The sequence below is a fragment of the Brachyhypopomus gauderio genome, chromosome 12 (assembly GCF_052324685.1).
Source record: "Brachyhypopomus gauderio isolate BG-103 chromosome 12, BGAUD_0.2, whole genome shotgun sequence".
NCBI classification, from domain to species: Eukaryota; Metazoa; Chordata; class Actinopteri; order Gymnotiformes; family Hypopomidae; genus Brachyhypopomus; species Brachyhypopomus gauderio.
In genome coordinates this window covers 17,229,700-17,242,071 of record NC_135222.1, presented here as the reverse complement: position 1 = coordinate 17,242,071, position 12,372 = coordinate 17,229,700, and the positions used below count along the sequence as shown (strand labels likewise).

Sequence of the window (12,372 nt, the reverse complement as noted above, 5' to 3'; positions counted from 1 at the left end):
CTGTCTCACACACACACACACACTCACATGAAGGCAACATACTATCACCCGGTCTATATGTCAGAATGAATATGTAGAAATCTGTCTCTCTCTCACTCTCACACACACACAACCAAACACACAAACACATTTATATTCACATTCACACTCTCACTATGAAAACACTTCTGAGTGATATGTGTCATCTCTGGAGAACATTGCGATTCAACGTGTGAACACAGGCACATAAACTCTGGCGAAGTCCCTGAAGATTTCAGAGTGTTGCATGTTGACTTGCATCCATGAAAGTCCTCAGAACTTTTTATTTTGAGGAGGGGGGGAAGTGTGGGTGAAGAAAGCTGTGAGACACTCGAACACTTAAAAACTCAAAGATGCAACTTGATTGAAGACAGATTGAAAGATGAATTATGCATGAGCTGATGAAATAAGAGCTTTATTTATAGTGTATTTCAAGGCCATTTCTTAGCACTGCTTTAATTTCATTGGGTATTAGAGACCCACATAAAAGCGCATTAGAAGCTCATGTGGAGCTTGAAAGACCCTCAGCCATCGGGCACCATGAATTCTGGAGGCATAATGAATTCTGGAGGCGATTTTCCAGACCAGCACTGCTTACAGCAGTGCAGAGTTAAACTGAGTGTAGTGATCTATTATTCATTTTAGCACTATGTTTCCAGTAGTTTTGTACACACATGTTTAACCGAGAAACATGGCTGATGTGGTCTGCCTTCAGCTTAGTTTAAATTAACTTTTAATTCAGGACTACACATTTAAAACAAACATTTTAGTGCTACCATTGTAATAGCTTCACTGCTTGTACGTTACCTCTGACTAATGAATGGCTAATCAGAGAGTCTTTAGAGGTTAAACACAGTTTGCAGTAAAATCATTCATAGTAAGAGCTAACTGGCTATAGATACAATAGAAGCTGGGTGTTTTTGTCTGTATGTGTATGTGCTTGTGGGCCTGTGTGTGTATATGTGTGTGGGCTTGTGTGTGTGTATTTGTGTATATGGGTGTGTGTGCATGTCTGTGTGTGTGTGTGTGTGTGTGTGTGTGTCCTTCAGCTCTCACCAGTGGCCATTGTCAGCTTCCTCTAGGAACTGCACCAGGTCTCCTGCCTCCAGCTGCAGGTCCTGTGGTGTTCGACTCTCGTACGTCAGCTGCACCTGAAAGTGGTCGTGCTCCCCCTGGCAAAGGAGGAAACGCGTGAACCACGGTGCCTCACAGCGGACAGGACACGTGAACCACGGTGCCTCACAGCGGACAGGACACGTGAACCACGGTGCATCACAGCGGACAGGACACGTGGAGCTCAGGTGCCTCACAGCTGACAGGACACGTGAACCACGGTGCCTCACAGTGGACAGGACACGTGAACCACGGTGCCTCACAGCGGACAGGACACGTGGAGCTCAGGTGCCTCACAGCGGACAGGACACGTGGAGCTCAGGTACCTCACAGCGGACAGGACACGTGAACCACGGTGCCTCACAGCGGACAGGACACGTGAACCATGGTGCCTCACAGTGGACAGGACACGTGAACCACGGTGCCTCACAGCGGACAGGACACGTGGAGCTCAGGTGCCTCACAGCGGACAGGACACGTGGAGCTCAGGGCTCCAATGAATGCTAAGCACATGGCTATGGTGTGAAAGGATGATCAAAGCTGAGAACCTCTCCAGATTCAATGTGGCTTAAGTTCTTTCAAAACCTATTTAAGCTTTAGGCCGTTAAACGGCACCCTCTAGTGGTAGGAAATGAGAATTAAAAAAGGAGCATTACTGCTCATGGCCAATTCAGATGTATTCCGACTCTTTGCTATAGTGCTCTGATTGAGCCCCTTTTCTTAAGCGGATCTATCGGTCTCATCCATCAGGCAGATTAGGCAAGAAGAAAACGTACAGGCATTTCAGTCTACGGGAGGGCCCGCAGAAGGATAATCTCTTTTGCTTTTGGTCTATTAAATGTCAAGTCTCCTCAGCCTTGATAACCAGCATCACAGACAGAAAATATCATTAAAGGGGTGTTTTCTCTCTCTCTCTCGCCTGCACAGTAAAGGGACTGAGGGAGGTTCAGAGGAAAGAGGCTTTGGAATTGCACCTAAACTGCAGGACAGAACAAACTGAACACAGCCTACGTTTTTGATACTGTTGTCCTCTTCTCCCTCTGAGGAATTCGAGAGCTCCTCAGTACTGGATGGGATGGTCTCAAAGTCTTCAGTGTCCATCGAGGGTAAACGCCGCTGTGTCCAGCCTTAAAAAACCAGGAGATGTGAGCAAAATTAACACTGTCCAGTAGGAATGTGAGGATAATTAGCACTGTCCAATAGGAATGTGAGGATAATTAGCACTGTCCAATAGGAATGTGAAGATAATTAGCACTGTCCAGTAATAATGTGAGGATAATTAGCACTGTCCAGTAAGAATGTGAGGATAATTAGCACTGTCCAGTAAGAATGTGAGGATAATTAGCACTGTCCAGTAGGAGCTTGAGGATAATTAGCACTGTCCAATAGGAATGTGAGGATAATTAGCACTGTCCAGTAATAATGTGAGGATAATTAGCACTGTCCAGTAATAATGTGAGGATAATTAGCACTGTCCAGTAAGAATGTGAAATTAAGAAGCTTGGTAAAAGCCTTCAGTTTGACACCACTGAATCTGTGAGTCTTTAACACAACAAACACCACAGAAAGCTGCAGTATTATCTCTTCCAGCTGCGATTACCTGGTTGAGAGGATGACCTAGGCACACTGGTCTGGGCACTTCCTCTACCTTTAGATCTGATGTTGGCAGGAAGTGCACCTTGCAAAGTATCTGAGAGAAAACGCACCTCTTAATTAGGGGCCTGGATGCCGGTGGTCAATCAGAAACCAAGGTACACACACATGCACGAGGCACACACACATGCACACAAACGACAAACTGCACTACTAGAAAAAATGAAATAACAACACCATTGCTGAGCACAAAAAACTAGTGTTGGAAATCTAACAGGTCATGTCCATGAGACATCTGATCTTCACCAACACTACACACACACAGACAGAGACATTACAGCAAGTCAGACATAAAATCCAAACTGAAGTCATTCATTAAACAAAAATAAGAATTTAAAACGCAATGTTGCACATGCATTTTCCAGTGGTCTTTCTCGTTATTGATACCTCCTCCGTAGCCCAGCGGAGTGGGGTCACTCTTAATCTGATGCCTCTTGCTTTTAAGGCCTGTAGGTGGAGCACCTGAAGGCAGTGAGAGTTGAACACGTTTATTCAGGGACAGGCTGCCTCACTTCAGCCAGAATCTGCAATGGCACGCTGCTCTGAGATCACGAGAGAGTGGCTACAATATCCCAGGAAGACCATCAAACATCTGTGGAAAACTGCTCATCAACACTCCTGTAAGTGCACTACAGAATTCTGAATGCCATTCCACCAGACACCACTGAGCAGAGTTCCTCTAATTACAACCCACTCAATATTCCTTTCCTTCACTTTATTTATTGCAAAGTATAAGATTTGATTTCATGTGCTTCATTAACTTAATTACAGCTCTGATTTGGAAAGCTTTGCATGTCCCAGATGTCCCCTGTGCCTGCAGCCTACACCCTACACCCTACAGTGCAGTAGTCAAGAAGCTTGAGCTTCACCCCTGTTACGAGCGCCCCCCCTCCCCCATCCACCATAGTAACTACGCCCCCTGGCCAACCCCTCAAAGCTGTATCTATAGTACCTTTAGTACCTTTAGCCTGCACAGCAGAGGAGGTGCTGAGGGAGGAGGTGAGGGAGAAGCGGCGTGGCACCTCCGCCTCAGTACGCGCTGGCTCTGGAGTGGAAGGATTAGGGTTACTCATGCAGAGGAGAAACCCAGCAGAAAGAGAGAGAGACACACAGAGAGAAGCAGAGAGAGAGAGCGAAAGAGAGACAGAAAAAGAGAGACACAGAGAAAGGCAGAGACAGAGAGAGACAGAAAGTAAGAGAGAGACAGAAAGTAAAAGACAGAGAAAGAGACAGGGAGTGAGGCAGAGAGAGAGAGAGAGACAGAGAGAGATACAGAGAGAGAGAGAGAGACAGAGAGAGGAAAGGCATAAAAGCTTTTGAACTGCACCACAGATGGATTTGTTGGAGGTTGGGGGGGGGGGGATGGGGGAGTGTAAGCCGTCTGTCTTTCAAGCTTCTTCTTCGTGTCTCAGCTGCTTCCTGTCTGTACTGCTTCCTGTCTCAATTACTTCCTGTCTGTACTGCTTCCTGTCTCAATTACTCCCTGTCTGGATTGCTTTCTGAACACTAACTAACCCTAATCTAACCCTAATCCCACACCCAACCCTAACTAATCTCCCCTAACATTAACCCTAAATAACCCTAACCAACCTTAGCTAATCCTGATACCTAACCCAACCCTAATCCCAACTAACCCTAATCTTAACACTAACCCTAGCAGTAACCCTAACCCTAAAAACAGGCAGACTCCACCCCCCCCCCCCCCCCCCCCCCATTTCCAAATGTCGTCTGAAGGCTAAGACTAACAAATATGAGATGAAGAGAGTGGAGTATGAGAGAGAGATAGAGAGACAATGAGACATTGTGGACACTTCAGCAAAACACATCCTCTCTGGCCCTGCATGACACATCGATGCCAGACATGCTAACAAGATTGAATTTATTGGCAGCAGAAGTAATTTTCCAAGTAGGAGTTTTGTCTGGAGGCCAGTCGAGCGTGCATGTGTTGTTCCAAACTTCACACTCTAAAAACACTCAACTGCAGGAAGAAGGTGTTTGAGACCAAATGACACATTCTTCAAATTATAGAACTTTCACTAAGGATTTTTAAGTTGAAGGTGAACTATAAATGAAGGAGAATCAAACATGTCTGGCAAAAAAATGTCAATATACTTTTTTAAATGTCAAGGCTGTGACAGAGGTGCGTTGGAGCATTACTCCATGACATCACACTCTGACATTTGAGTACGGAGAATTTTTCTTTTCACTACATGCAGAAGTTGGCCTTTTTTGTTAAGATATCCTCAGACAGTGTCTGAATCTGATAATAACTCTCTTGCTCTGACAGAGAGGATCCTGTGTTTGGCCCCTGTATTCTGGTCACTATGTATGGCCTCTGTGTTCTTGACCCTGTGTTCTGGACTCTGTGTTCTGGCCTCTGTGTATGGCCCTGTGTTCTGGCCCCTATGTATGGTCCCTGTGTTCTTCACCCAGTGTTCTGGACCCTGTGTTCTGGACCCTGTGTTCTAGACCCTGTATTCTGGCCTCTGTGTTCTGGCCCCTGTGTTCTGTCTCCTGTGTTCTATCATCTGTGTGCTGGATCCTGTGTTCTGGACCCTGTGTTCTAGACCCTGTGTTCTGGCCTCTGTGTTCTGGCCCCTGTGTTCTGTCCCCTGTGTTCTGTCTCCTGTGTTCTATCATCTGTGTGCTGGCCCCTGTGTTCTGTCCCCTGTGTTCTATCATCTGTGTTCTGGACCCTGTGTTCTGGACCCTGTGTTCTGGACCCTGTGTGCTGGCCCCTGTGTGCTGGACCCTGTGTTCTGGACCCTGTGTTCTGGACCCTGTGTGCTGGACCCTGTGTGCTGGACCCTGTGTTCTGGCAGTTCCCATTTGCACAGGAAAAAGAACCATGACAGTGCAGAGATGAGTGATGGGTGGTGATGGTGATTTATCACGATGCGGACGAGGGAGGGAAGTCCAGCTCTGAAGGACAGGCATCATGTAGGTGAGCACATGACATGACAGTGACATCATGGCTTTACCTGAGGGCAGGGACCTGCGATTGGACAGGCCCTGCAAGGTGAAGCGCTTTCTAGCCAGAGCCGAAGAACGGTCGGACGTGAGGCTGGTGAAACCATCAGCTAGGAGACGTGAAGGAGAGAAGACGGGAGAGTGAGAAGAAGGACACACGCGAGGGGACCAGGACTCAACACCACAGCAGTGGGAACAGGTCTACAGCAAAGCAGGTCTAGAACAAGTCTACAGCAAAGCAGGTCTAAAACAGATCTCTTGCAGAACCGATGTACATCAGAGCAAATCTACTGCAGAACGTGTCGACTACATAACAGAGTTATATCGCAGGACGTCTACTGCAGAACGTGTCTACTACAGAACAGAGTTATATCGCAGGAGGTCTACTGCAGAACGTGTCTACTACAGAACAGAGTTATATCACAGGAAGTCTACTGCAGAACGTGTCTACTACAGAACAGAGTTATATCACAGGAAGTCTACTGCAGAACGTGTCTACTACAGAACAGAGTTATATCACAGGAGGTCTACTGCAGAACGTGTCTACTACAGAACAGAGTTATATCACAGGAGGTCTACTGCAGAATGTGTCTACTACAGAACAGAGTTATATCACAGGAGGTCTACTGCAGAACGTGTCTACTACAGAACAGAGTTATATCGCAGGAGGTCTACTGCAGAACGTGTCTACTACAGAACAGATTTATATCACAGGAGGTCTACTGCAGAACGTGTCTACTACAGAACAGAGTTATATCGCAGGAGGTCTACTGCAGAACGTGTCTACTACAGAACAGATTTATATCACAGGAGTCTACTGCAGAATGTGTCTACTACAGAACAGATTTATATCACAGGAGGTCTACTGCAGAACGTGTCTACTACAGAACAGATTTATATCACAGGAGGTCTACTGCAGAATGTGTCTACTACAGAACAGAGTTATATCACAGGAGGTCTACTGCAGAACGTGTCTACTACAGAACAGAGTTATATCGCAGGAGGTCTACTGCAGAACGTGTCTACTACAGAACAGAGTTATATCGCAGGAGGTCTACTGCAGAATGTGTCTACTACAGAACAGAGTTATATCGCAGGAGGTCTACTGCAAAATGTGTCTACTACAGAACAGAGTTATATCACAGGAGGTCTACTGCAGAACGTGTCTACAACAGAACAGAGTTATATCGCAGGAGGTCTACTGCAGAATGTGTCTACTACAGAACAGAGTTATATCACAGGAGGTCTACTGCAAAATGTGTCTACTACAGAACAGAGTTATATCACAGGAGGTCTACTGCAGAACGTGTCTACAACAGAACAGAGTTATATCGCAGGAGGTCTACTGCAGAACGTGTCTACTACAGAACAGATTTATATCGCAGGAGGTCTACTGCAGAACGTGTCTACTACAGAACAGATTTATATCACAGGAGGTCTACTGCAGAACGTGTCTACTACAGAACAGAGTTATATCGCAGGAGGTCTACTGCAGAATGTGTCTACTACAGAACAGAGTTATATCGCAGGAGGTCTACTGCAGAACGTGTCTACTACAGAACAGAGTTATATCACAGGAGGTCTACTGCAGAACGTGTCTACTACAGAACAGATTTATATCACAGGAGGTCTACTGCAAAATGTGTCTACTAAAGAAACATGAGTTATATCGCAGGAGGTCTACTGCAGAACGTGTCTACTACAGAACAGAGTTATATCGCAGGAGGTCTACTGCAGAATGTGTCTACTACAGAACAGAGTTATATCGCAGGAGGTCTACTGCAGAATGTGTCTACTACAGAACAGATTTATATCGCAGGAGGTCTACTGCAGAACGTGTCTACTACAGAACAGAGTTATATCGCAGGAGGTCTACTGCAGAACGTGTCTACTACAGAACAGAGTTATATCACAGGAGGTCTACTGCAGAACGTGTCTACTACAGAACAGAGTTATATCGCAGGAGGTCTACTGCAGAATGTGTCTACTATAGAACAGAGTTATATCACAGGAGGTCTACTGCAGAATGTGTCTACTACAGAACAGAGTTATATCACAGGAGGTCTACTGCAGAATGTGTCTACTACAGAACAGAGTTATATCGCAGGAGGTCTACTGCAGAATGTGTCTACTACAGAACAGAGTTATATCGCAGGAGGTCTACTGCAGAATGTGTCTACTACAGAACAGATTTATATCACAGAAGGTCTACTGCAGAACGTGTCTACTACAGAACAGAGTTATATCGCAGGAGGTCTACTGCAGAACGTGTCTACTACAGAACAGAGTTATATCGCAGGAGGTCTACTGCAGAACGTGTCTACTACAGAACAGAGTTATATCGCAGGAGGTCTACTGCGGAACATGTCTACTATAGATGAAGTGTATGTCAGACACGTTTTGCTTCTTTGTAAAGGCAGTTATGGGATGTGTCTGTCTCTGTGTTCGCTAATACTGTTGTCATAAGGAATCTTAAAGAACTTTATCATTAACTCTATCATTAACTGTTCTTTATCATTAACTCTCCCCAATAATGAAAACATACCAATATATAACACACTGCAGGCCAGGTATTTTTTTTTCATTTTCCATACTAAATGCGATCTCTGATTGAATGCAATTTCTGACTGAAATGATTATTTCTGTATACAGAATATCTTAAGGCTATATAAAATATATTAAATATATTATATTCAAATATATAAAGGCTGACAGCTCAGAAGTCTTTGGGTATTAAAACTCAGAATATAAGTCTATGGGTATTGTCTCTAACTGGGCCTACATTATTAAAACTCTATTAACAGATTACAACTCAAGCTGGGAGCCGTTATCCGTGTGTAGAATCCTTCTCAAACATACAGCTGTTCTGCACAGGAACCGAGGAACCGCAGGACCATTTGCTCACTTGATTCCAGTGTGGCCTCCAGGACAACGTACAATGTTCACATCCTTCCCTACATGATCAGTGTCATGAGTGTGATAAACCAGCCCAATCACAGGGTCACAGGTTCTCCAACACCTCCAAAGCATCAAAGGCATCAGTGTCAGTGATGACGTCAATGCTGTCGTAGCTGTCCCTGTGGAGACTTCTTTAAGTTCTGCTTCCTATTATAGCACAGTGTGAAAGATCAGTATGACTATGAATGTACCAGATGAAACTAACCCATCACAGCACATGTAGGATGCCTTCTGGAAAACAAGGTCAAAGATAACCTGATAACCTTTGTCTAGGGTATCTTCATCCTGATTAATCCTTAATTCTCATTAGTGGACTGATGTTTCTGTTAGGAGATAGTTGCTAACAGAGACAGTTAATATCAATAAATTCCAACTGCAAGCAGGACTCGCTCCTGAACCCTGACAAAAATGAAAATCTATATTTGGTGTGATCCACACGGTATAAGAAAAGTCACGGCACTTGTTTTCTTTGAGCTGAAAACGAGAATAAATACCAGTACATGAGAGCAAACAACAAATGAGAATAACACGACAAATGAGAACAAACACTACTCGAAAACAGACACTACATGAGAACAAACACCACATGAAGACAAATAACACATGAGAACAAACACCTCACGGGAACAAACACTACATGAGAACAAACACCCCACGGGAACAAACACTATATGAGAACAAACACCACATGAAAACAAACACCACATGAAAACAAACACCACATGAGAACAAACATCACATGAGAACAAACACCTCACAGGAACAAACACCACATGAAAACAAACACCACATGAGAACAAACATCACATGAGAACAAACACCTCACAGGAACAAACACCACATGTGAGAGGCCCCGGCTCTGCTGCCATGAGGCTGGTATCAGGCACAAGGAGTGGATGGGCCTCACTGTGTAGGGCCCAGCACATTCTCCAGTCTCACCAGTCCCACCAGTCCCACCAGTCTCACCAGTCTCCGAGCTCCTTCTGCTCCTGCTGATTCAGTAGTAACTTTTACCCAGTGACACCACATGGCAGCGGTGTGGAGTGAGGAGTCCACGGAGTGACGGGTGTGATGGGTGTGACAAGTGACGAGTGTGACAAGTGACAGGCATGATGGGTGATGGGTGTGTCAGGTGTGACCGGTGACGTTTGAGAGTCACTCAAATGGCATCAGCAGTCCGCAAAACAAAACTTCACCAAACATCTACCTCACAAGAGTTTGACTCTACCTCACTCCTTCTCTCTCTACCATGATCCTGTAATATCACCACAACACACTCCAGGTCAGTGTAACTGACCAAATAAGATATGATGAGTCACTGTTGTTGAGCTGGATTAACAGTATGGAGGCACAAGTCCTGATGCAGGCGTTAACTGTATTCTGACAGAGATTAGCAGTCAGACTGCAGCTCATTATCTGCCTGTGAGAGACTCCACAATCCATCAGAAAGATCACAGAATGTTACAGTAAATCATAATGGGCTTCATGCTGAACAGCAGGTCAGCAGCAGTAGGGAGGACAGACTGACTTATATCTTACACAGCTCACTCTCATTCACACTCATTCTGAGGAAACCAAAATGAAGCCAATCTGAGTGGATCCTGATTACGAGTGTCAGCATCAGAGTGTCAAGAGAGTCAAGAGCGTCAAAGTGTCAGAACGTCAGAGTGCCAGATAGACAGAGTGTCAGAGTGTCATAGCATCAGCGTGTCAGAGAGTCAGAGTGTCAGAGTTAGAGTGTCAAAGTGTCATACAGACAGAGTGTCAGAGCGTCACAGTTGTACTGGACTGAGCTGTGCCAGTGGCTGGACGGGCATGATCACCTCGTTTCTGCCTCATGTTGGGGCCGGCGTCCCCTCGTCGGTAGCCCATCTCCGGGCTGGAGGAGTCTGACTGGCGGAGGGCCACCTTACGCACATTCCTGCCCAACAGAAGCAGAGAGCAAATCGCAACATGGGCAAAAGTTTACTTACCTGACTGTCACTTTATAATTTGTGATCTACACACACAGACACACACATACACACACACACACACACACAAAATACCTCACAGGAGCATGATAGATCTTCTCTGTGATGCGCTGATGAAGCTGGCTGGCCTCTGGAAGAAGTATGTGGTTAAATGTTACACTTTATCTCTGAAGAACACTGGGTTTCATGAGAGATATACTAAGTCCAAACATAGTTCTGCATTTCAATTAAAAAAGAAAAAACTGAATTTGCAGGCCAACGGTTAATCTAGAAGGTTAATAACTTCCCAATAAAACATGAATTGGATCACAGAGACACTAACTCTAACCCTCAAACATCTCCCTAAGTACAAAGAAGCAGGCGCGCTGTCTGCCGTCCTGTGGGTGGAGCAGGGTGGAGCAGGTTCTCCGTCATAAAGCTGTCTAACAGTGTAATGAAGAGTGCTGTCCTATGTGTGTGATGGGGGAGAACTAGTGAGGACAGGAGACCCCCGGGACAGAGGGACAGAGACGAACCTCGACATGCCTCCAGCTGGACTGTCAGCACTTTGCGAATCTCAGACACCCACATGCTCTTCACGTCCATGGAGGAAGCCTGAGAACAAACACAGACTCACTCACACACCACAGACAACCTGAGGAGTAGCAACGTGTTGGCGACATGGTGGGACAACAGTGCCATCCTGTGGTCCAAGTGTAAAATATGACGGAGAGTTGCAGGAAATACATGCATGAATAAGGCTGTTGATGTCATAGATGTCTGGCCTCTGATAAGTCGACTAACTAGGAACAAGGAAACAGAATTACAGTGCAACACCATAAGCTTCAGTTCCTCTCACCCAGAGGAGGAGGGAGACCAGGATGTGATGATGATGATGATGGCACTAAACAGGTGACGTTTCTGTCCAAGCCCTCAATAGGTGGGCTGTGAGGGCTGGGGTTAGGGTACGAGGGTTAGGGTTAGGGCACGAGGGTTAGGGTTAGGCCATGAGAGTTGGGGTTAGGGCATGAGGTTTAGGGTTAAGGCATGAGAGTTGGGGTTAGGGCACGAGGGTTAGGGTTAGGGTGTGAGGATTAGGTTTAAGGTACGAGGGTTAGGGTGTGAGGGTTAGGTTTAGGGCACAAGGTTTAGGGTTAGAGTGTGAGGATTAGGTTTAGGGTATGAGGTCTAGGGTTAGGGTGTGAGGGTTAGGGTTAGGGCATGAGGGTCAGGGTTAGGTCATGAAGGTTAGAGTTAGGGCGCAAGGGTCAGGTTTAGGGTGCAAGGGTAAGGGTTAGGTCATGAAGGTTAAGGTTAGGGCATGAGGGTCAGGGTTAGGTCATGAAGGTTAAGGTTAGGGCATGAGGGTCAGGTTTAGGGCGTGAGGATCAAGGTTAGGGCGCAAGGTCACAGTGGTTCCTTCTGCGGTTCTTACTTCTCTCCTCAGAACCTATCTGGGTGAAGGATTACATGCACCAGACGTTAGAGCACCGTGGTGTAGAACATGGAGAGGATCGGTGTGTTCAGGTGTACTCTCCTCAGCTGCCATGGTGACGATCAGTGTGTTCAGGTGTACTCTCCTCAGCTGCCATGGTGACGACCAGTGTGTTCAGGTGTACTCTCCTGCCTGTGGGCTCCATTAGCAAGAGAGGACATGTACTTGGACCAGGTCAGGTCGTCAGTACAATGCACCCCAAGAAAAGTTGTG

General features: G+C 45.9%; 1 protein-coding gene and 1 long non-coding RNA gene across 9 annotated transcripts in view; one reads left to right on the top strand and one right to left on the bottom strand.

The window, feature by feature from the left end:
• The window catches only part of mcf2l2 (MCF.2 cell line derived transforming sequence-like 2), a 64,425-nt gene that overhangs the window by 5,320 nt on the left and 46,733 nt on the right, over window positions 1–12,372 (bottom strand). For 5 of the 8 annotated variants that reach the window (XM_077023381.1, XM_077023379.1, XM_077023382.1 and 2 more), the window contains exons 24-32: window positions 11,201–11,279; window positions 10,761–10,815; window positions 10,536–10,633; window positions 5,766–5,864; window positions 3,737–3,829; window positions 3,172–3,246; window positions 2,732–2,821; window positions 2,143–2,258; window positions 1,075–1,190 (exon numbers count right to left, since the gene is read on the bottom strand). In XM_077023381.1, the coding sequence (XP_076879496.1) occupies window positions 1,075–1,190; window positions 2,143–2,258; window positions 2,732–2,821; window positions 3,172–3,246; window positions 3,737–3,829; window positions 5,766–5,864; window positions 10,536–10,633; window positions 10,761–10,815; window positions 11,201–11,279 (821 nt within the window). The remainder of the gene's footprint in view (window positions 1–1,074; window positions 1,191–2,142; window positions 2,259–2,731; window positions 2,822–3,171; window positions 3,247–3,736; window positions 3,830–5,765; window positions 5,865–10,535; window positions 10,634–10,760; window positions 10,816–11,200; window positions 11,280–12,372) is intronic. The other 3 variants (XM_077023380.1, XM_077023383.1, XM_077023386.1) reach the window with 2 other exon arrangements.
• On the top strand, window positions 2,681–8,886 carry LOC143527970 (uncharacterized). Its single transcript, XR_013134322.1, has 3 exons — window positions 2,681–2,882; window positions 3,230–3,404; window positions 8,559–8,886. It is a non-coding gene; the product is annotated as an uncharacterized LOC143527970 (long non-coding RNA).